Source organism: Branchiostoma floridae, chromosome 14 (assembly GCF_000003815.2).
Source record: "Branchiostoma floridae strain S238N-H82 chromosome 14, Bfl_VNyyK, whole genome shotgun sequence".
NCBI lineage: Eukaryota > Metazoa > Chordata > Leptocardii > Amphioxiformes > Branchiostomatidae > Branchiostoma > Branchiostoma floridae.
In genome coordinates this window covers 2,425,969-2,447,661 of record NC_049992.1, presented here as the reverse complement: position 1 = coordinate 2,447,661, position 21,693 = coordinate 2,425,969, and the positions used below count along the sequence as shown (strand labels likewise).

The 21,693-nt window shown below is 44.1% G+C and overlaps 1 protein-coding gene across 1 annotated transcript; it reads left to right on the top strand.

Annotated features, from left to right (window-relative positions):
* The first annotated feature begins 3,740 nt into the window (after nucleotides 1-3,740).
* LOC118430871 (von Willebrand factor A domain-containing protein 5B1-like) lies at nucleotides 3,741-21,062 on the top strand. The gene is made up of 19 exons (XM_035841906.1): nucleotides 3,741-4,132; nucleotides 6,329-6,478; nucleotides 7,652-7,854; nucleotides 8,384-8,476; nucleotides 8,517-8,597; nucleotides 8,650-8,830; nucleotides 9,295-9,390; nucleotides 11,769-11,993; nucleotides 12,428-12,569; nucleotides 13,503-13,688; nucleotides 14,386-14,533; nucleotides 15,213-15,327; nucleotides 15,867-16,100; nucleotides 16,827-16,958; nucleotides 17,844-17,966; nucleotides 19,154-19,216; nucleotides 19,495-19,995; nucleotides 20,376-20,535; nucleotides 20,856-21,062. Exons 1-19 carry the CDS (start codon nucleotides 4,010-4,012, stop codon nucleotides 21,044-21,046), a joined length of 3,147 nt encoding a protein of 1,048 aa, XP_035697799.1. The 5' UTR covers nucleotides 3,741-4,009; the 3' UTR covers nucleotides 21,047-21,062.
* Nucleotides 21,063-21,693: the final 631 nt, after the last annotated feature.

Genomic DNA, 21,693 nt, shown 5'->3' with positions numbered 1-21,693 from the left:
TTTGCGAGAATGGCAGCATTGACGTCATAGGCTCTTTGTGGTGCATTGCCCAGCCAGGCTGCAGTAGCGGTGTGCATTGTTTGATGTGTTTTGATTTCTTTTGGCTTGAATGTCTGGAAATGACTAAGCATCTTTTTACAGCGCGTCATTCTATTATTTGAAGGCAAAATAGAATGTTTGTATGCTTATATATTTATCCATATACATGTACCTATCTATCTATCTATCTATCTATATACACAATGTTTTTGTAGTTATTGTAGAGAGAGGGAAAGAGAGAAAGATAGGGAGAGAGAGAATTATCAGATGGTTTGGACGTAGACGTTAAGAATTGTGGTGATGTTTGTCTTTTGCATGAGCTATTGACTTCATTTCAAAAGTGTTTAAAATTTTGAAAGTTCCATTGGACTTAAAACTGCCTGCCTGCCTTCCAGCCTAAGTGCCTAGGCCAGGGACTGGCCCCTTGCTTATCTCCGTTAGAAGTCTCCAGGTTGCACGGCCCTATGCACTTGTCTCCGCGAACTTGATACTCTGTCCAATATCCTGCACCGGTCAAAATGTGGCTATGCAGGGAGTGCGATTGTCTTTATATTAGTTTTCAGTAAGAAGACACTTGTGTGTACTTTGCACATCTCTGTTAGAAATATTCTACCCATGTTGAAAGCCAAATGTTGGCAATCTCTTCGCTACCGAACGGTGCATAATAATTGGAGCTGTTAGTACTCAGTCACAAGTAGCCCGCAGCGGCGTGCAAAACAGCAGCCATTTGAAACCGAGAAAGAAGCCCAATATTTGCCTTGAAAAGTACCGAACTCTTCATCTTCTCTTCTTACTTACAAAGTCGCCCGTATCTCCAGTTCAAAGGACCGGAGGTGCTTTGGTCCAAAAATACAGAACTAACAGAATCGGACTCGTGTTCTGATTATTGTCCCTCGGGGGCTGGCATATTCTATTATTTGATATGAAAAGAGAAGTTTCAAATTGATGTTTTAAGTCTATATGTTGTATTTTCTCAGAAACAGTTCCAGTAATGCATTTAGCTTGTTGTCAAAGAGCGAACGACGCGTTGGCTTATAAATATATGAGGCAGCACACGAAGTCTCCCTGCTGCCAACCCACATCAAAGGGATGCTGCCAACCCACATCAAAGGGAACCGCACAGCGTTGTTTGGGGGTGATTGAGGTAGATGTTGGCCTCCAAGACGGAGACCTCCTGTCTGCCATGAGCGATAGAGTCGTCTGGAAGAACTTTATATTGTCCCCTGATGAATGAACTGAACTGAACAGCGTTGTTTGTGTAGGGAATATACTAGTAATAGATTGAATCTCCAAAAATGTTCTAGTAATGTATTCAACCTATTTTCGAACAGCGTGGCATTTACTTTGGACTAGCAGCCACAGTCGTAAGATATACGACAAGACTGCTACGTTGAACATCACGTTTGCATTCACTTTCAGGATTTAAACAAAAATTTACCTCTACTCCTACATTTATAAGTAAAATTGGTCTTTATCATTTGACATCTCGATCCTCAAAAATATCATTATCTAGAGAGTGATGTTTATGAAATCTACATCGGGCATGTAGACAACACGTGTATTTAAACAGAGTCCTGATAGTGTTTATCTACCAATCTGAGAAGAATCTATACCTTATTTCTTTTCAGCATAGACTGTTTTCATACTGTTAAGTGTCCATTAGACAGTCTTTCTTTTAGTCATTCTTTGTCTTGGCGATTTGATGACGAACATTAGCCGTCTTAGTTGTAATTTAAAAGGATGATATTGAGGATATGTGAGCACCATCTCTTGTAATGTATTACACTATTCAGCCTGCGACGTTTTACAAATATATCATTCTCATTGTCATTCTCAGTTGATATCCAATGTTCAGTGGCTACCCAGCGAAGCCACGCAATGGATAGGATGTCATCTGCACAACCATTACTGACGAGTACCAAGATTTCTGCACCACGACATGCACTTTAAACTGTCTGTTCTTAAAGATAGAGTACTTATAACATGTACATGAAGTACGACAAGTGTCATATGTATGTTTTTTTATAATCGATATCTATTTGGTGACAGCTTGCCTAAGCTTTAATGGCCTCTGTGTCCTTTCGCTGTCATATATATTGAATCTATTGCGTCAAGGTAAAACAAATATGTACAGCGAGAAATTACACCTGCAATAAAGAACAGAAGGTGGTAAGACAAACATGTTCAGTTTTAGTTGACAGTTTTATGATCAATTATGATCGTGATCTTTTTATTGGTGACGTGATTAATGCTCAATCTACCTCGTATGGGTAGATTGAGCATTAAAATACCACTTGTATTCATCCTCTAAGAATTCAAGAGAACAGAAAGACTACAAAACATCTAGAGTGTACGCGTTTTGAATGAATATTCCCAGCCAGACAATAACTAGATGAAAACTAGGGCAGATACAGCCAAAGGCATGGTTTATAATCAGCAATTTTCTTGAACTAAATGCAATAGGCGGTTACCGTGACAACGTGTTTTCATCTTCCTGTATGAGAGGTGGCGTGTTACGAGCTGGTTAGCTGAAGGGGTTTTAATTAGGCTGTGCGTACTTAATTAGGCTCTTCTTATGGCCGAAATAACCGCGGTAATTGGGAGAAGCCAGGATCTGCCGTCAGTTAGCTGTTCAGTGATGGAAACATCTCCGACGGAGTAAGTTTCCGCCACAAACGGGGAGATTTAATGAGACGCTGCTGCTTCAGGCGGACCAGGTTGTCTGGCTTTTCTAATTTTTTCACCACGTCTGTGAGCGGGAAAGTACATTTGTGGACAGGAAAGTTTTGAACATGTATAGTCATAATTTTAGATGAGTAACGTTACAAGTATTGGCCTGTCCATGGTGCTGAACACCATCCATACATAATACTGAACTCTGTCCACACAAATGATTATCTGATGTATGTACTTACATTCTAACACTTGTCTTGCTGGATTTTTTGTGTGATTTTAACCTTGAACTGATTGTTTTATAAGATCAGTAAAGCTTGACACCTTCTGTGCTGCTGCTGCAGCTTACTTGTCCATGCGGCGCGCTTTGATGTGGTACGTCACATTTCGGCGAGAAACACGCAAACCCATACAAGTACGAGAAACACATACAGGCATGTTTTATGTATGCGACCCGTATATGTGGATTCGGCTGCATTTAATCGATGCAGACAGAAAGGGAATCTGATGTGTTTGGGCTATGGCTGTTAGGTTAAATCTAAAGTTGTCTGTTGTATCGGGTAATTGATATCTCTTGTCTTGTGTTTTTTTACAGTTCGGGGAATGCATTCTTAACCCTGCCCTGTTGTCGAACAGGCCATGAGAGTACCGTGAAATTTGAAGTGACCACGGCAAGACCACCATTCACGCTTGATGTGACATCGGACGCGCATTACGCAGATCCAATGCTCCGGACAAAGGCTTAGTTTGTCGGAGATCAGAGACATACAGATCTCACACAACCTTGTAGGGATCTTTCAGACGACTTATCCTGTTTCAGACTACCGTTCGTCTGTACTAGATTTGAACAGTTCATATTGAGAGGTCACATTACACAACGTTGTGGAAATTTTCCACGCTACGAGCTAGGTAATAACGGTAGTTTACGCTCGAGACGATTTCTAGCATGCAGTCAGCAGATTCATTTGGACACGCGACAAGTCGACAGAGATGTGCAACAGTTCAGTGTAAACAGTGTCCTCACATCCTGACTTCCATCGACTTTGGCTGCTGAGAGGCCAAACTCCACAGACTACGGAAGCGCGGTGAAAACAATCATTTACTCAAGATTATCTCTAATTGGAATTCGGCGGCCTGACTTGTTGACAAAACTGAGCACGAAGCAGAGACTGGTCGCGCATACAGTATACAATCTGCCGATGGAATCCGCTGAGTAGGTCTTGCAACAGGGTGAACGTTGATTGGTTACCTCTGAGACGGTTCCCTTGGAGACGGCAGCACGCCAGGGGCATGCAGCATGCCTGGGCTCATTAATATTCACAGCAGGACCCGGATCCCCCTGCAGGCGTCACGGGCGTCCGCGTGTCTGATTGGCTACTCGCTGGGACTGACGGCATCACTGACGTACTACAATGATCAGGTTGGTCTTCTTTCCAGATTTGATTTTTTAGGATTGATTCATTTTTAGACATAAATGGGCAGCCTGTTTTTAAATTAGGGCTGTCAGCAACATGCTATACTAGTGCCACGAAATATTCTGATCTTCAACTGAGGACTCCAGGAAGAAAAGTTCAATGTAACTAATGGAGATTCCTAATAAACAAACAAACAAACAAAGAAACGAACAAACAAACTTTTCATTCACTGTATTTTGATCTGGAGACCAGCTTATTTTTCTCCTAATCTACCAATCGAGATGAACTTTCATGCTAATTTTTCAATGCCATTCAAGACCTAGTTTTAATCAACAAACCCTGAAATAGTTCGATCGACTTTTTTCTATTTTTAGTATAAAGCATGACTATTTTAGGTCAATAACTTTAAGAAAGTGGGAAAAGCCGATATCCCCTATGTAGATAAAATCGGCATATCATGCTCTGCGTTCCCCACATATAACGTAGCAAACCAGCGTTCCACAGTATATTGCTTTCAAAGCATTCTGCATACAGTAGAAGCCACTTTATTGCACGGCCTATTTGCCAGTGAATTTCGTGCAATTTTCCGGCTGGTGCAATAATGCGCAGTTATCTAGCTTGTCCACACCGGTTTGGGATTTGGGGATGCCGTGCAGTTAACAGAAGTGTGCGTTAATCCGTTGTGCAATTAATTGGCTTCAACTGTACTGAGTTAATGCTATGCTGTTAAGCCCAACCAGTATCAACCCAACCGAACAGAACCCTACGAAAACATGTTTCTGAATTTTATCGATCCCAAGCAAAGCAAAAGCGACGTAGACAAAGATCAATGGTGCAAAATACATTCGGCATGCAAACATAAAAATAGTAGCAGCGATTCTTCAATGCAGACAGGAAATGCCAGGTAGCGCTTGAGGCCATGGATATTCTACTACTTAGGTTAGGTTAAGAACTGTGTACCTCCGACCTAGCGCGAGGCTGCAAAACTTTACCTGCTAATTTCTTCAGTTACAAACAAGCTTTCACTAATCGAACTTTTGAGATCAGTTCCGCTGGCTAAAAGGGAATTTCTCACCGCTAAACACACGCGTCCATGCAACCGTTTATTTTTTGACTCGGATCTCTTTTAGGGTGCCCACTCGAGTAATATATCAATGAGACCTTAAGACAATAAAAAATCCAGAGTATTGAGAGAAGTTGCATCTCTTGAAGACGATATCATGTTCAACGTACATGTCGCGACAGATGTTCTATTGTTGGTCTCCTCTACATTCACCCAACCTTTATAACCCATTATGGGATTGTACGAGTGTTTGCCGACGATAAAGTTGTTATTTGTTCACCTTTTACATTTATCTCGAGCAAAAGAAAGGCGAATGCTTTTATCAGCAAAGTTCTGGCGGTGCGGCAGCTGGAGTCGCCCGCGGGTAGGATTACTCAGATCACAGCTGTTCGTATCTGCATGTGAAACCGTAACAGGGCTTGATGGGATCATGTGTTAGGTACTTATTTTATGTGGAGTATCTGAGAGGTGGAAAGTGCCAGATGGTCACGAGTATTTGGTTGCATCATTGACATCAATTGATAAGTCTGGGTTACCGCCGCCCACGCAATAGTCTTAAATTGATATCAACTTCTCAGAAGCCTTCGAGAAAGTTCGTCTGTTGCTGGGCAGAACTTCTTTCTATACATGCACATTATGGTTATTCCTTGCATACAATGATTTGCATATAAATATGTTGCGTTCTGAAATAGGACGAGTTGCTTGGAACAGAAACAATCATATCAAATACCCGAAGAACTACTAGACCTTGTTTGAATAGAGATTTAAATATTCTAGACTATAGGAAGGTTTTGTTTAATTTCCGTTTATCTATTCTAAATCGATATGCTTAAGATCAAGACTTTTGAGTTATTTCTTACTCTGTGTCGATCTTAACCAGGATATGTTAAATCACTTGAGAAAAAATTCCTACACCGACTATATCTCTATTTTCTAAACTTACAACACCGTGCATCCTCTCCGTTTTTTTGTTTTTGTTTTAAGTGTATTTTATGACTAAGATCTTCGTGGAAAATAGCCATTCTTTTTTTCATAGCCACATGAGTTGAAAACCTTCCTCCGGGCAAGAGTGTATGTCCTAACTATATTCTCAGTTAAGAAAATGTTGTACTTCTGACGTCACTTCCGTCCTTCCCAGGATGTTCCGGTGGACGCGATGTTTGTGTACCCTGTGGACGAGAGCTGCGTGGTGGTTGGGTTCGAGGCGCTGGTTGGAGGGCGGACCATCAGTCTGCAGCTGAAGGACGGCCCGTCAATCAGCAGGGAGGCCACGCCCACTACGTCACAGGTAAGCCAACCAATCAGTAGGGAGGCCACACTCACTACGTCACAGGTAAGCCAACCAATCAGCAGGGAGGCCACGCCCACTACGTCACAGGTAAGCCAACCAATCAGCATGGAGGCGACGCCCTTTACGTCACAGGTAAGCCAACCAATCAGCAGTTAGGCAACACCAACTGCGGCGTATGTAAGCCAGCCAATCAGCAGGTAGGCCACGCCCCCTACGTCGCAGGTAAGCCAACCAATCAGCAGTTAGGCAACACCAACTGCGGCGTATGTAAGCCAGCCAATCAGCAGGTAGGCCACGCTCACTATGTAACTGTTAAGCCAACCAATCAGTAGATAGGCCACGCTCACTACGTAACGGGTAAGCCAACCAATAAGCAGAGAAGTCGCGCCCACTGCATCAACCAATCAGCAGGTATGCAACACGCTCGACGTCACAGGTAAGCCAATCATTCAGCGAAGGGAGGCTGAACCCTTTAAATAGCCACGGTATTCAGAAACAAGCTTAAGCTGCCAATGACATCACATGTCATCATACGGCCATTCGCCACATCATACGGCCATTCGCCACTTCTTGCGAAGTTTTAACAACACAGCATAAACAAAGGAAATCATACGCCTTCCTTAGAGCAATCAGCGACCTTCTTACACAGGGTTGCTTAGGGTAAAGTAGGGTTTCGTTCAACAAGTCTAATTCACGGTTTACTACACCATCGCTCACCTAACATATTTACAGTCCACTGCGGAGAACGATGTAGGGACAGAAGGAAGCTTATGGCATCAAGCTGCAAGAGCAGAGGCACAGAATCACCAGGATGAAGAAGAGTGGTCTGATGCGCTACACGATCAGCCCGATGCAATTGAACAGATCGATGCACAACAAGTGCATCCAGATGCACCACGTGACGAGCCGGATGCACCACGTGACCAGCCTGGTGCGCCACGTGAACAGCCTGGTGCACCTTATGAACGACCCAATGCCCTACAAGAACGGCCCGGGGCGTTACATGAACAGGCACGGAAGGAACTAAGTTCTAAGAGCTAAGTGCACCTCACATAAGCAACAGTAACAAAACAAGAATAACATTTAACACTTCAACATCATACAAAGTGTTCACTGCACATAATCCGATCCATGAGATAAAGTTTGATGAAGTCTAACGATGTATTTCAGGAACCGTTTAGCCAGGACGACTGGCTGTACCGCCAGACCGCCTTCATCGTGGACGAGCACGAGACCAGGGAGATCTTCACGGTGAACATCGGATCCCTCCCGCCGTACGAGACCGCCACGGTCCTGGTCAGCATCTCGTCTGAGATCAGGAATGGCAAGAACGGCGCTCTTAGATGTACACTGCCGCACATCTGCACACCCAGGTGAGCTTTAGGTCAGAGTCCGAGACGGGGGGCGATACAAACTTCTAATCGCCTGCCGTCATACGAGACCGCTACAGTCCTGGTCAGCATCTCGTCTGAGATCAGGAACGGCAAGAACGGAGCTCTCAGATGTACACTTCCACACATCTGCACACCCAGGTGAGGTCAAAATACACTGCAAAAGATTTTTAGTCGAGACGGGGGGCGAGACAAACTTCTAACCGCCTGCCGTCATACGAGACCACCACGGTCCTGGTCAGCATCTCGTCTGAGATCAGGAACGGCAAGATCGGAGCTCTCAGATGTACACTGCCGCACATCTGTACACCCAGTTGAGCTTTAGGTCAAAGTCCCTTACATTATGTTACAGTTGCCCGAGACGGGGGGCGATACAAACTTCTAATCGCCTGCCGTCATACGAGACCGCTACGGTCCTGGTCAGCATCACCTTTGAGAGCAGGAACGGTAAGAATGGAGCTCTCAGATGGAGTATCAGGACTAGCTGAAAGTGTGTTTTGTTTGTTTCCAGGTTCAGGAACCAGAGTTTTGAGTTGGTGACCAGTCCTGAGGACAGTAAGAGCAGCCTGACCAGTACGAACTACAGTATGGGGTACGGCACGGAGTATCAGGACTAGCTGAAAGTGTGTTTTGTTTGTTTCCAGGTTCAGGAACCAGAGTTTTGAGTTGGTGACCAGTCCTGAGGACAGTAAGAGCAGCCTGACCAGTACGGACTACAGTATGGGGTACGGCACGGAGTATCAGGTCTAGCTGAAAGCGTGTTTTGTTTGTTTCCAGGTTCAGGAACCAGAGTTTTGAGTTGGTGACCAGTCCTGAGGACAGTAAGAGCAGTCTGACCAGTACAAACTACAGTATGGGGTACGGTACGGAGGATGCCAGCTTCACCACCTGTAGGAACCTGATGGACATCGTGCAGGAAACCGCCATCAACCCCTTCCCGTACGAGTTCGAGTTCCAGGTACGATACTGTGAAAACATTCTCTAAAATCTGAATAAGCAACATGCCATACATATATACATACATACATACATACATACATACATACATACATACATACATAAATACATACATACACACGTACTTACTCGCATATTCAGCGAATATTTGCATATGCACATATGGACTATCACAACATTAGTTGCTACTTCAAATAGAACCAGATTTACCACATTTCTTTCACAAAGGAAATTTTTATTGCATACGTCACCAGATACATGATTCCGGTAAGGTGTCAAAGGTGCCAGGAAGCTTGTGCAATTCACTGCCTCTATTAAAGGAAACATTTTACACAAATATGATTTTATGGTATTTTCGCGGATCTGTCTATACCGTTCGTTCTTTAATTGAAATGCCTTTAACCGCTTTTCCGAATCTTTTATCATTATCTTAATAACATGTTACTCGCTGATTGTTTCTCGCAGTTGGAAGTGAAGATGCCGTGCCTGCTTGCGGGTGTAGAGAGCCCGACCCACTCCATCAGGGTAGACGCCGATCCTTACGCAAGGAACGCTAATGAGGTATTCACGGGTTGATGCTACTCATATTGAGAGTGCAAATGATGGTTCTATAAAATATAATTTACAACAGCAGCCGTACATTGTGTAAATGATCAAAGACTTTTATGGGACCGTAACTTATCAAACAAGAGTTCGTAGACCTCAGGCCTGCATGAAATGTATTGGGTTTCTGTAGAGCTATTGTGTATTTTTGCCTTTTTGTCTGTGTTACGTGGTTGGAAAAATGAGCTTTTTACCGTGTTGGTTGTGCACCATGCAAAAGTCTGACTCTGAAATTCCATTTTCTGAATTTGTAAGTTTGGACATGGATGAACATTACTTATTTTGGATTTCTTAAGTATGTAACCAACCACAGTACTTTGAAGTTGTTGAGACGCTACCTTTTTTTGTCTCAGATGGCCCATGCACATGTAGTTACTCTGTCACATGATATACTAATATCTTCCTATTTCAATGTACTGACCTAATGCAGCTGCTAAGTCTCCTTGGTTTGTGTTCTTCCAATGATATTCATTAAAGATTTATTTCTGGGGTGTTATTCACTTGACATCGGAATGTTACTTGCATAATTTGACCAATGATACTTTTATCTGTAGTTCCATAGACATTAGACAATATGAATAGTGGTAGCCCCCATGCAGCAGCAGCAGTTAGTCCCCAGGGTGGTATGATATTTTCATTCAATCCATCCAACCCAAACCTAAATCTCCTGTAGTATCTAAGCCAAATTTAACAGCATAATTTACTATGAAAAATGTCCTTGTCAATCCCATTTATAGATGGCAAGCTGCTGGCAATGGAAGCTTTGAAAAGTTCAGAAGCTGTTGTAGTCAGAGCAAACACCCAGCAAACATCCCCGCAAACCAATGAGCAGTTGCTTAGAAGGGGAATTTCATCATATATTTGCCGCGACAAAATGCAACAAACGATACTGAATTTAAAACAGAACAAAGCTAAGCCTCCACCACTTAACCCTGCCTGTACCATAGATTAAGCAGGCCCAAAAACCAAGCGAATATGACTAGCCCAAAACAACAAATTACCTGTATACAGTATGGAAATGGCATTACCAAAGAAACAAAAAGAAACACAGGACAAATCATACACATACCTTTCTCTTATGGCAACACTCTATACAGTTCTCCTCCACATTAGAAAATTGCATCTTCTTCTGTTTAAGTTCAAGTTCAACCATGATTGCCAACAGGGTAAAGGAACTTGTACCGAAACTTAAAACTCAGTACTATACAGCTCTAGAAACACCACAAAGAGTAATAAGCAAACTCCAATTATACCTGACCAACAGATATATAATCTTGTACACTCCCGTCATCTGGCAAACTGTCAGTGCCACTAAGTAACCTGATACATTGAAGGTGGCCCAGGCCAGATGATGGTTCTACACCCAACCATAATCTGTTTTTAAAACCAAGCAGATATTGGGAGGATGCCCCAACCACACAAAAACAGGGTCAACCTATACAGTATCAAGTTCAAGCACTAGGAGGCCCAAAATCAAACCTGACCACCAGGACACCACAAACAACTCACGTACCAAATAGCAACACAATGGTACCTTGCGTTCCGGAGATACAGCGCACTCCCCGTGCCCGCACAAAAGGTAACCTAAAATGTCAAGTTCAAGCACCAAGGGCGCCAAAATCAAAATTGAGCATTATTCAGCCACCCCCCCCCACCGCCGACACATGTGCCAAATATCATCGCGCCAGCACCAGCCGTTCAGAAGATATAACTCCGGAAACACCCCTCCCGGACACAAAATTCGACCTGCCGGGTCAAGTTCAAACGCGACAAGGCCCAAAGTCAATCCTAGGCAACAGGCAACAACCCCCCACCCATGCACCAAAAATCGTCGCAATCGCGCGTATCGTTCCGGACACACAGCGCCAAAAGTGCCCCAAAAACACCAAAAATGCCACCTGCAATGTCAAGTTCAAACGCCAGGAGGCCCAAAATCAAACCTGACTGTTAAGCTACCACCCCCAACCCACGTATCAAAAATCGTCGTGCTCGCACCATCCGTTCACGAGATACAGCGCCCTACATCCCCGGCTACCGAAAAGTTCCCACCAGCATCAAAACCATACCTGCATACATGCAGGTAATTAATGGTGTTGCTGACTCTGATCTGTTTCGAAGCAGCACACGTACACGTATAGCGAGGAAGTCCAGGAGTGGCTATACCTGCACGTCAGGATTTGTTAACCTTCATTCCTTTACGTCAGACATTTATAACGTTTGATCTTTTACGCCAGGTGTTCGTGACGCTAGCTGAGCAGCACACCTACAGCGAGGACGTCCAGGTGTTACTGTACCTGTACTTCAGGTGTTCCTAACGCTTGTTTTACGTACGCCAGGTGTTTGTGACGCTTGCTGAGCAGCACACGTACAGTGAGGACGTCCAGGTGTTGCTGTACCTGTCGGACCCGCACAAGCCCGCCATCATCCTGGAGCACGGCGACATGAGTCTGTCAGGGTACGAGGAGTACGTCAAGTCGCGCAGGGGCTTCAAGAGGCTGCAGAGGGAGAAGGAGGAGAAACCGTCGTCTAAGGTGGACTATCTCAGGGGCAGGTTGCACAAGGTGAAGTTCGTTAGTAGTTTGAGGCTATCTCGAGTTAATTGCATCGATCGAACTTCAGCACTGGTACTAAAATTGTTTTTTTTTGTTTTACTATCCCTGATTGGTCGTCAGGCGTTTAGAAAGTCACATGAATGAGTAAAATTGATTCACTTTCCGAACCAAAAATGGATGTAGAAACAGTCAAACCACCACTTTTGCACACCGACCGCCTGGCGATTACGGCTGCTTTTTCTTGGTTTCCCAAATTTCCCTTATTGACACAAGTATTAAGCGGCCTGCTCAAGACGACCATCCTCCCGTCAAAAACAAAACAAATCCCTGAACGTAAAGATAACCTTATTTTCAAGAGTATGACTACACTTGTTACTGTGGCTAAACTATCCGCTTGAGTTTTTGATCTTGTTGAGACCATTGTGTTTACATCTCGTTCCCAGGATCTGATGCACCACGCCGCCATCATGCTCTCGTTCTTTCCGGACTTCTCGTCCATCCCACCACGTGACCCGTCCAAGATTCCGGGAAATTTCATCTTTATTCTGGACAGAAGTGGCAGCATGAGCGGGGCCAACATAGCAGGTCTTTTATCTTTCTTTATCATTACAAAAATCGAAACACCGACTGGATAAGAACTGTGAACATAATAATCTGCAATTGTTTGTTGTACAAACAGGTCATAAAATAAAGGCATTGAACGCATGCTTAATTAAGTTGGATGACATACAGCTAAGAGGGACACAATAACTAATGGCCATGGCACTCTTCATTGCTTACCTTAAGCTTCGTCTTTGCTTTTAGCCCTCGTATGGAAATCTCCCACTAATTCACGGATAATGAGTCATACAAAGGTCATTCGTATGAAATAAACTCTTGTAGAGACATACGCGTATTCTGCATCTAATTGTGAGTCCTGTCTGACTTGATATATGAAGCATCTGACACATCAGAGACCAACAAAATCTATGTATTTTAGTAGCGTTGGCTTACACGACAATGTTTACTTGCAAAATCATGCCCGTGCAGTCTCAAAGTAATATGAGTATATACATGTAACACTAGTTTCCAATGAAATAAAAGCACTACGTTTACTATTGTTGGGTTTGACTTCTTTGAAGGCAGTGGTTAAGAAATGCCCCACCCTCTTATATTGTGCAAATACTGTGCGACGGATGCAGTGGAAGATGAAATACATTTTATATGCAACTGCCCCCATTATGAGGATGAAAGAAACAACCTTTTCAACACAATTAATACAATATTTCCAACTTTTCTCCAGTTGGCAGACCTCCAAAAACTATATTCCTGATAAAATCACAGAACACACTAATCAATAAAGACGTGGGACTTTTCATCAGCCACTGCCTCAAAAGAAGAAGTCAAACCTCCCAGTAAACTATGTAGAATCATGTATATAGATAGCTGTATAGAATAGACACTTGTTACTTTTACTGTCTGTACCCTTGCAATTAGCCTTCGGGCATGAATTTGCAAATGAATAAATATATTGGTATTTTCCCACCCCAGGCGCCCGTGAGACGCTCCTGTTGTTCCTGAAGAGCCTGCCCACCTGCTGCGTGTTTAACATCGTGAGTTTCGGCTCCAGCTACAAACCCATGTTCAGCACCAGCGTGCCCTACACGCAGCAGAACGTGGACAAGGCGTCAGCGGACATCAAGAAAATGCGCGCCGATATGGGAGGTAAGGGAGACTCATGGTTGTACTAGTTTCCACCCGGTACTTTCGTGGGACCGCGTAGCGCAGTGGGACCATGTTCGACCCGTGACCGAGTGGTTGCGGGTTCGAATCCAGCTGCCATGTTACCGATCTTGTGCCCTTGGGAATCCGGAAAGGCACTTTACACGGCTTTCCTCACTTTACTCAGGTGAAAATGAGTTTTGTGGGGGTTCAAAGGTACCAAGAAGACTGGACAGTTTTCTTTTTCATCTGAACATCCTTTTGGCAAGGTTTTGTATTGAGACATGTCGCATGTTTCTTGTTACGTTGTAGACCACTTTTATACCATTTACTCATGATTAAGATATGATGATACATCGGACATTGAAAGAGTGAAACTTACATGAAGCCTTTCAATTCGTTACTGAATGCATAGTAAAGAATAACACGAAAATTAAAAGGATATACCTTGTATAATACCCTGAAGGCCCGGTCATAACTTTAATAGGAGAGATTATCAACATCAAAGGTCATTGGGTGGTGCAAATCGCAAGGTCTTTCAAAGAACATGCAAAGGTGTCAAATTATCTATAGTGAGCATATACATGTATTAGTAGCCCGCTGATAATTGATATGTTGTATTCCTGGCGGGTCAGAACCAGTAAGAGTCTCTGCCTTTGAGGCGTCGCCAAAAATGTATTTTCTTATATTTTTGTTTCAGGCACGAACATCCTGTCGCCGCTGCAGTGGGTGTTCTCTGCGCCCGTGACGTCAGGTTACCCGCGGCAGGTGTTCCTGCTGACGGACGGGAGCGTCAGTAACACCGGCACGGTCATTGACCTCGTCAGGAAAAACGCCTACAACACCAGGTACGTATCTCTCTATTGCCAAATAAGACTCATGAAGGATAGAGGAGAATTCTTCACACAACCAGTTAATACTCACTTTGCTTACGTTTTGATGTCTCTCAGGCACCTTCCTCGGAGATTTTAACTTGAGTTCTGCTTCTCGCCGTTATATGTAGCCGATGTAGGTGGCGCTTTTGCGGTGGAAACACAATCCAAAGGGTGGCTAAGTTTGTACCCCCCCCCGTTCCGGTTCATCATATCACTGGGGTTGACTTTCTTATACAGACCGCCTCCTTGATCCCGCGGATCCGTCTGTTGTCTTCCCTCCCAGTCAATTACAATTATTGTTTTTCGAAGCAATGCTCAGGTAATGATTTCGATGGCAGTTAGTACAATGCGACTTTGCCACTCCTCATGTTTTTGGATACCGCTCCCACAATGAAACCTTCTTATTGACACAAGTGTGCAGGCTTCTTTTACGTAGTCGAGGCTAAACCCAAACACGGTACTACAAAGGCGTAACATCCTTTCCGACCAAGGAGGTTAAAGTTTTTAACCTCCTTGTTCCGACGGACTGAAGTTTCTTGTATCCATGATAACCTAACATTACTTCACAAGTGATAGATTGTGATTAAGATTTGTTCCGTCTCTTGATACAAATTCGTACAGAAATCAAGTGCCATTAATTGCATTTCCCCAGGTGTTTTGCCCTCGGTATCGGCCCAAAAGCCTCGCGCTCGCTGGTGCAGGGCGTGGGTTCGGCGGGAGGTGGCGCTGCTGAGCTGATCCAGGAGGGGGAGAGGATTCAGCCTAAGGTAACCAGAACGATCATGATGTATACAAACACACACAGATAAGTATACATACTTCTCTTTCGATTACATTGACGTTTGGCTAAGTACACAGCTGTTTCAGGAGTTAAAAGTAATGCCACATTGCCTCGTGGACACGTGACAGCAGTAAAGAGTCGAAAGTGTCTAAAACATTATCAATATTTGGTACGTACACAAGAACATCTGCTCTGACCTACCCGCCATTTTAAGGTGGGGTCACACCTGCGTATATATTTAAGTCCGTATGAGGCACGCATGGGAGTATTTACCTCCACCAGGCCCCACAGGTCGTTGGAAAAATAATAGAAATTGGACAAACATAAACAGGTGACATGTCAGACGAGTTAGCTTGGTCGCTAAGCATACTTCTCGGTCAGCTAACTCACCTGGCATGTTATGTATCTATATTTGTCCAATTTGTACTATTTTGCCCGCGACCTGAGGAGCCTGGTAGAGACTAAAAGTTTCATACGCACCTCAAACGGACTTGAATATATACGCATGTGTGACCCCACCTTTAGGTTGTAGCCTGTCTGAAGCGCGCCCTCCAGCCGTGCATCAGTGACATCACGGTCACGTGGCGCCCCCCAGCGGGGATCGAGGTACTGCAGTCCCCTAAGTCGCTGCCTCCGCTGTTCCCTGGAGACCGGTTGGTGGCCTACGCCGTGCTGTACGACATGCTGGTGGTGGAGACACGGCCCAAGGACGAGGAGATAGAAGAGACGACGGAGGGGTCAAGTTCAACAGTCTCACAGGTATTATTTCCAGTATCTGATTATATTACTGACTACATCGTATCATCCTTCCATCTTTCCAGATGTCCACCTAGCGCTCTGTATCAGGTCACGGTGGTTGACAGCGTCTACTGTGGCTCTGTAGGCCGATCCGGGCATGGTAGTCACGGCCACAGTTTGGACATATTACTGACTACATTGACGAATATTAGCCTACTCATAGAGAATACAAAATCAATAGACAGCAATGCCATGTTTGCTGTGCAGCGATGAACGAAGACACTGACAGGCATGATCATAGAGAGTTTTCGAGTTCAAGTCCAACCGTTTCACAAGTACGCCCGGGAAGCGGGAATACACACACTAATTTGAATACATCATTGCTGTTGCCGAGTCTATTTGTCCCATTTGCCAAGACAATATTAAAGAACATGAAAAAAAAACACCGAGTATACGGATTTACAGATATCTAATGCAGAAGCTTATTACGTTAGGTGGAACGAACAGGTGAAAAGATTCGTACTATATTATTCCAAGGCAGAGTATAGTTGAAAACTGGTTACTCCATGTGCAACATGTTGCATTGTAACAGATAAACGTAAGTATAAACCTGCCTTCCCCGTACTACAGCTTGCCTAGTCAACAAACGCTTGGACTTTGAGTCGGTCCTCCCTAGCACTTTAGCCTGTCTCTTACGCTGCAACAACTATTCCTAAGTTTCACAATACACTTCCTGCCCTCCATCAGAGCACCACCAGCGACTTCTCGGAAGCCGCCAGCAGCGTGAACACCGGGGACCTGCTGAGGGACATCGTGGACGAGATCTCCAGCAAGAAGAAGGAGAGACACGACACAGAACTGAGGGAGCCGGTCAGGAAGGTCAGAAACGTTTTTCTTACATATGTTGCTTTTCTTGAACAAAGAGTAGCAAATCGCCTTAGTGTTGCTGTGACAAGACGTTTCATATTTTGCAACTGAGAAACAAGGAAGGCAGCCTTTCCCCAGGCAAAAAGTTCAATGGACACATATCTGCTGTCACTCACCGAACCTGCCAGCTACACTAGATCACTACAGTGAGGGCATACTGTTAGCAGAGGTCGTTGCTCATCCACTGTTCAAACTCCCGCTCGGATGACATCAGAGATCTTTCCAATACATGCTGCTTTTTGTTGCTCGTCATTATTGGAAAATTGTCTTTTTTTTACCATTGCCATTTTTATAGCATTTGATACCAATGAATTATGATGCAATGGTAACCAGGATTTGTACAATCAACCTTTTGATTTAGAAAAAAACACGCTGTTGAATATGAAGAATGCGCGTTGAACAAAGTCTTCTTCGTTACACAACCTTCTTTATTTTCTTCAGTAAACCTTTCTAAAACCATCTGTCGTCTTCATTCAGTACAACGTATTACACCACACGTTTCGACGACCATCTGTTGTCTTCATGGTCGTCGAAACGTTTACTGAAGAATTACAGAAGGTTGTGTAACGAAGTAGACTTTGTTAAATTGATCTACCAACCTGATGAAACTATTTACGGATGAAGAATGCACGCTTTGTCTTATCTATCTCCTTATTTGCTTATATATCCTATTGTAACAACAAAATTTCTCACTTTTATACCGTGTTGTAGTGCGGACGATAATTGTTAAACGTTCACCGCAATTCAGTCTTAGGACTGTAAGTGTGATGTTTTTGTATGTGACCTTTATGTCAAATAAACCATTCATTATCATTATCTATCTATTTTTTTCCTTAGATCCGGAAGATCAGTGACCTGGGCAAGTCGGCGTCTCTGGGCCCGCGCAGCCCGGAGCGGGAGTTCCTGACAGATGTGGGCGGGGAGGAGAGCGGGGCGCACAGGAAGAGGAACTCTCTGGAGGTGAGGCAGCTCATGGATACGTCTTTTATAAACTAATCATGTTGAAACTTATTATTACAGATGGTAGAAAGAAAACGAAAGGAAAACTGTACCTAGTAAGGTCTCGCAAAGTTTTTGGCTATTGATACTTGATTTGGAATAGACATTACCCTTTTTGACTGCACTCTTTTGATATTACAAAAAAACTAATAGTTTTTTTTTTTAAGCAGCAAATGAAAGTGTACTTCTGGGGAACTAGTCTAGCCTAGAAGCACCAAATTGTAGTCTGTCTTAAAGATCATAGATACGTCTTTATTTTGGTAGTCATGTTGAAGGTTATCATTACAGACGGTAAACAGATAACCACAGGTAAACTGGACCTAAGATCTGGGTACGTTTTGAGCTGTTAATTCTTGATTTAGGTTAGGCATTGCCCTTTCTGAGTGATGGACAGCCACTCAATGAGTATGGCAAGTCTACTGGTTTGCAGTCCTTTCGGAGTACAATCTTTTGATATTACAAAGAATCTAATCAGTTTTTTTTAAACAGCAAATCAAAGTGTACTTCTGGGGAACCAGTCTAGCCTAGAAGCATGGAAGCACCAAATTGTAGTCTGTCTTTAGTCTCCAAGCAGACCCTACGGTGCCTAAAGAGATAGTATCAAAGCTGGCAAAGGAGTATAGCCGGCCAAAGGGAGATAGCCGGCCAAAGGAAGTCAAACGGGCACCTGGTACCGCTATACTAAGTCCCTTGCCAGCTTTGATACTATTTCTAAGGCACCGTAGGGTCTGCTTGGAGACTAGCCTGTCTTAAAGGTCCAAGCAATTCAAATACCAGTCGCCTTGGGGGAGAAGCAACCGTAATGTGAAAATGATTTTGGCACTAGAAATATTGGAAGAATAATGACAGGAAAACTGTAGCTTAGGTCTGGCTGTGAAATAATGAAAGCTAAATGATTGATGCGCTGTGGCCGTTTGCATTTCGACTCTATTTCACAATCATTTCATAATCATGCAACTTACATAAACATTAAACTTTATGTTTTCTGTTACCATTACAATGAAGCCAATAGTTTCAAAGAGTAACTTAAAGAACTCTTTTGAGACTCTAACCTAGAAGTAGTGGTAGAAGTACCAACCTGCCATCTGTCTTGAATACCCGAAAATTTCAAACACCACCTTTCTAAACTGCTGAAGTGACCTCCACAGGAAACAAATTCCAGTCGCAAAGCGGATTCAAAACGTGCACCTGAAGTCAGCCGTGGATGTTCAGTAAGTCGTTAATTGCACATGCCACTGTCTAGTGTCTAGCATTTTTGTAGTCAATTTAAAACCTTTCTACTCTACCAGCCATCAAATCCTGTAGTCCTCATTCAAGTTTAAGTAACTATTGACCTTGAGTAGCTCTAGATTCTTGCTTATGAAGAACGTCAATAAAATCTTTAAAAAAGTCACCTTTCCTGAATAATCATATAATACTTTTTGGCGACGCGCAAGGGGTGGCGGCTGTATCTGGATTTTGCATATCTGACTGACTGTTTGCACGTTAGGTTCCAGATCTGAGCAGAGCAAGCCGCACCCGAAAGATCTCAGGACAAGGCGGAAGTGACATCGACCTCATGATGCTGCAGAGGATGCTGGGAAAGCTGTTCGAAACTGGCGGGCAGAGCATGGAGGACTTCAAGGTCACCAAACTGCGTCACGAAGACCAAGATGCCGGAACCTGTGAAGCTCAAGAAACTGCCTCGAAGATTAAAGACGTTGGGAAAGAAAAGCCTCATGATCAACACAGTAGTTCTGACGCAGACGGTGCAGGAAGTGACGTTGGAGGTGCAGGAAGTGACGCAGACAGTAGCGACAGCAGAACGGAAGACAGACAACGGAAACAAAATGGCGTCAGCCCCCGGGGTCCACTGAGCCCCAAATCACGTGACATGAGCCTTGACGACTTCCTGACGTCAGTACAGAAGCACTCTGATTGGAGGAGGCGAGCAGGAAAGAGCAAAGCCGTCATCCGGGGACTGGTGTTCGAAGAGGAGTTCGTTTATGAGGTAAGGGCAACTAGGAAATATCCTATAAAGGTATCCGGAGGGAGAATGCTTACTAAAACATAATTCAATGCTACATTGAACTATCTCAGCCAAAACAAGCCAGTCGAAAATCTTTGTTTTTTATTCACCGCACAGTTCAGCTGGCGCCGATACGTTCTTTCCATTCTGTCCCGTGCCTGCTTTTACCAATAGATTACGGGATGCTAAAATGTCATTGAAAGCAACCATTTCTGCACAGAAATCGAGAAAAAAAGTTAGGCCATAACAAAATACTGCTCGTTGTTTCCAAAGCATTCCAATTTGTAGGCTGTGTATCTGAAATAAATCGACTGGAATAAATAAATATATTGTGATACCTTATAGTACACTTTCTACCCAAGATCCCGTTCGACGTCAGTGAGGCTATTGACCCCGACCGGCCGACCCTTGACCCGGAAGATAACATCTGGGATGAGACGATCCACCAGCTGGCGGCGCGCTCCATTATTCTGGACCTGGAGGAGCGGCTACACAGGAGCGAAAAGGGCCTGCAGACAGAAGGTGTGTTTATTTTCCTTATAACCTCTCTCGGACCGACTGTGATGTCTACAGTGCATCATAGTCAACCCACAGACTGGGGATTTCTAGTGCTTGTTTGCAGTCACGTTTGAATGATTATTTGATAGGTGCAAGGTGAAGAGGTTGAAAAGTTTCCACTTCTTCACATGTTTTGTCTTGTGAGCACCCACCAGTCCATAGTTGTGTGGCCCACGGAGATTTGCGCCGCCTTATGCACCTTCGGGTACGTGAAGGTCTAAAAATGTTTATCTAATATTCACAAGGCATTCTGAATGACTTATCTCCGTCTTGCACGGTGTCAGATCTGCCCCCTATAGGAGCCCTATGTCCCGAGACTGTGCTGGACGAGGCCCGAGCGAAGATCGTCCACACCAGCCAGTCCGCGAACATCATCTCCCGCTACACGTCCTTCTGCGCAGTTGATGAGGACACCAACGAGTCGCTCCCGTCTCTGCTGGAGCAGAGGCTTCCGCTGGACAAACAGCCAAGGTAGCGACATTTGTATCATCCTTAACTTTAGTGGCAACATGTAGCAATTAATTAGATGATACGTGTCCTTCTGCACCGTGGACGAGGACACCAACGAGTCGCTGCCATTACTGCTGGCGCAGAGGCTTCCGCTGGACAAACAGCCAAGGTAGCGACATTTGTATCATTTTAGTAGCAACATATATCCTTTCATTAGCAACATGCTAACATGACACCAACGAGTCGCTCCCGACACTGCTGGAGCAGAGGCTTCCGCTAGACAAACAGCCAAGGTAGCGACATTTGTATCATTTTAGTAGCAACATATATCCTTTCATTAGCAACATGCTAACATGACACCAACGAGTCGCTCCCGACACTGCTGGAGCAGAGGCTTCCGCTAGACAAACAGCCAAGGTAGCGACATTTGTATCATTTTAGTAGCAACATATATCCTTTCATTAGCAACATGCTAACATGACACCAACGAGTCGCTCCCGACACTGCTGGAGCAGAGGCTTCCGCTAGACAAACAGCCAAGGTAGCGACATTTGTATCATTTTAGTAGCAACATATATCCTTTCATTAGCAACATGCTAACATGACACCAACGAGTCGCTCCCGACACTGCTGGAGCAGAGGCTTCCGCTGGATAAACAGCCAAGGTAGCCA

Bases quoted from the DNA above. Each gene is read 5' to 3' on its own strand.
- LOC118430871 (XM_035841906.1), top strand. From the start codon at position 4,010: ATGCCTGGGCTCATTAATATTCACAGCAGGACCCGGATCCCCCTGCAG. The intron at 17,967-19,153 runs GTGAGGCAGCTC...TGACCTCCACAG, and splicing joins GGAAGAGGAACTCTCTGGAG to GAAACAAATTCCAGTCGCAA. The intron at 19,217-19,494 runs GTAAGTCGTTAA...TTTGCACGTTAG, and splicing joins AAGTCAGCCGTGGATGTTCA to GTTCCAGATCTGAGCAGAGC.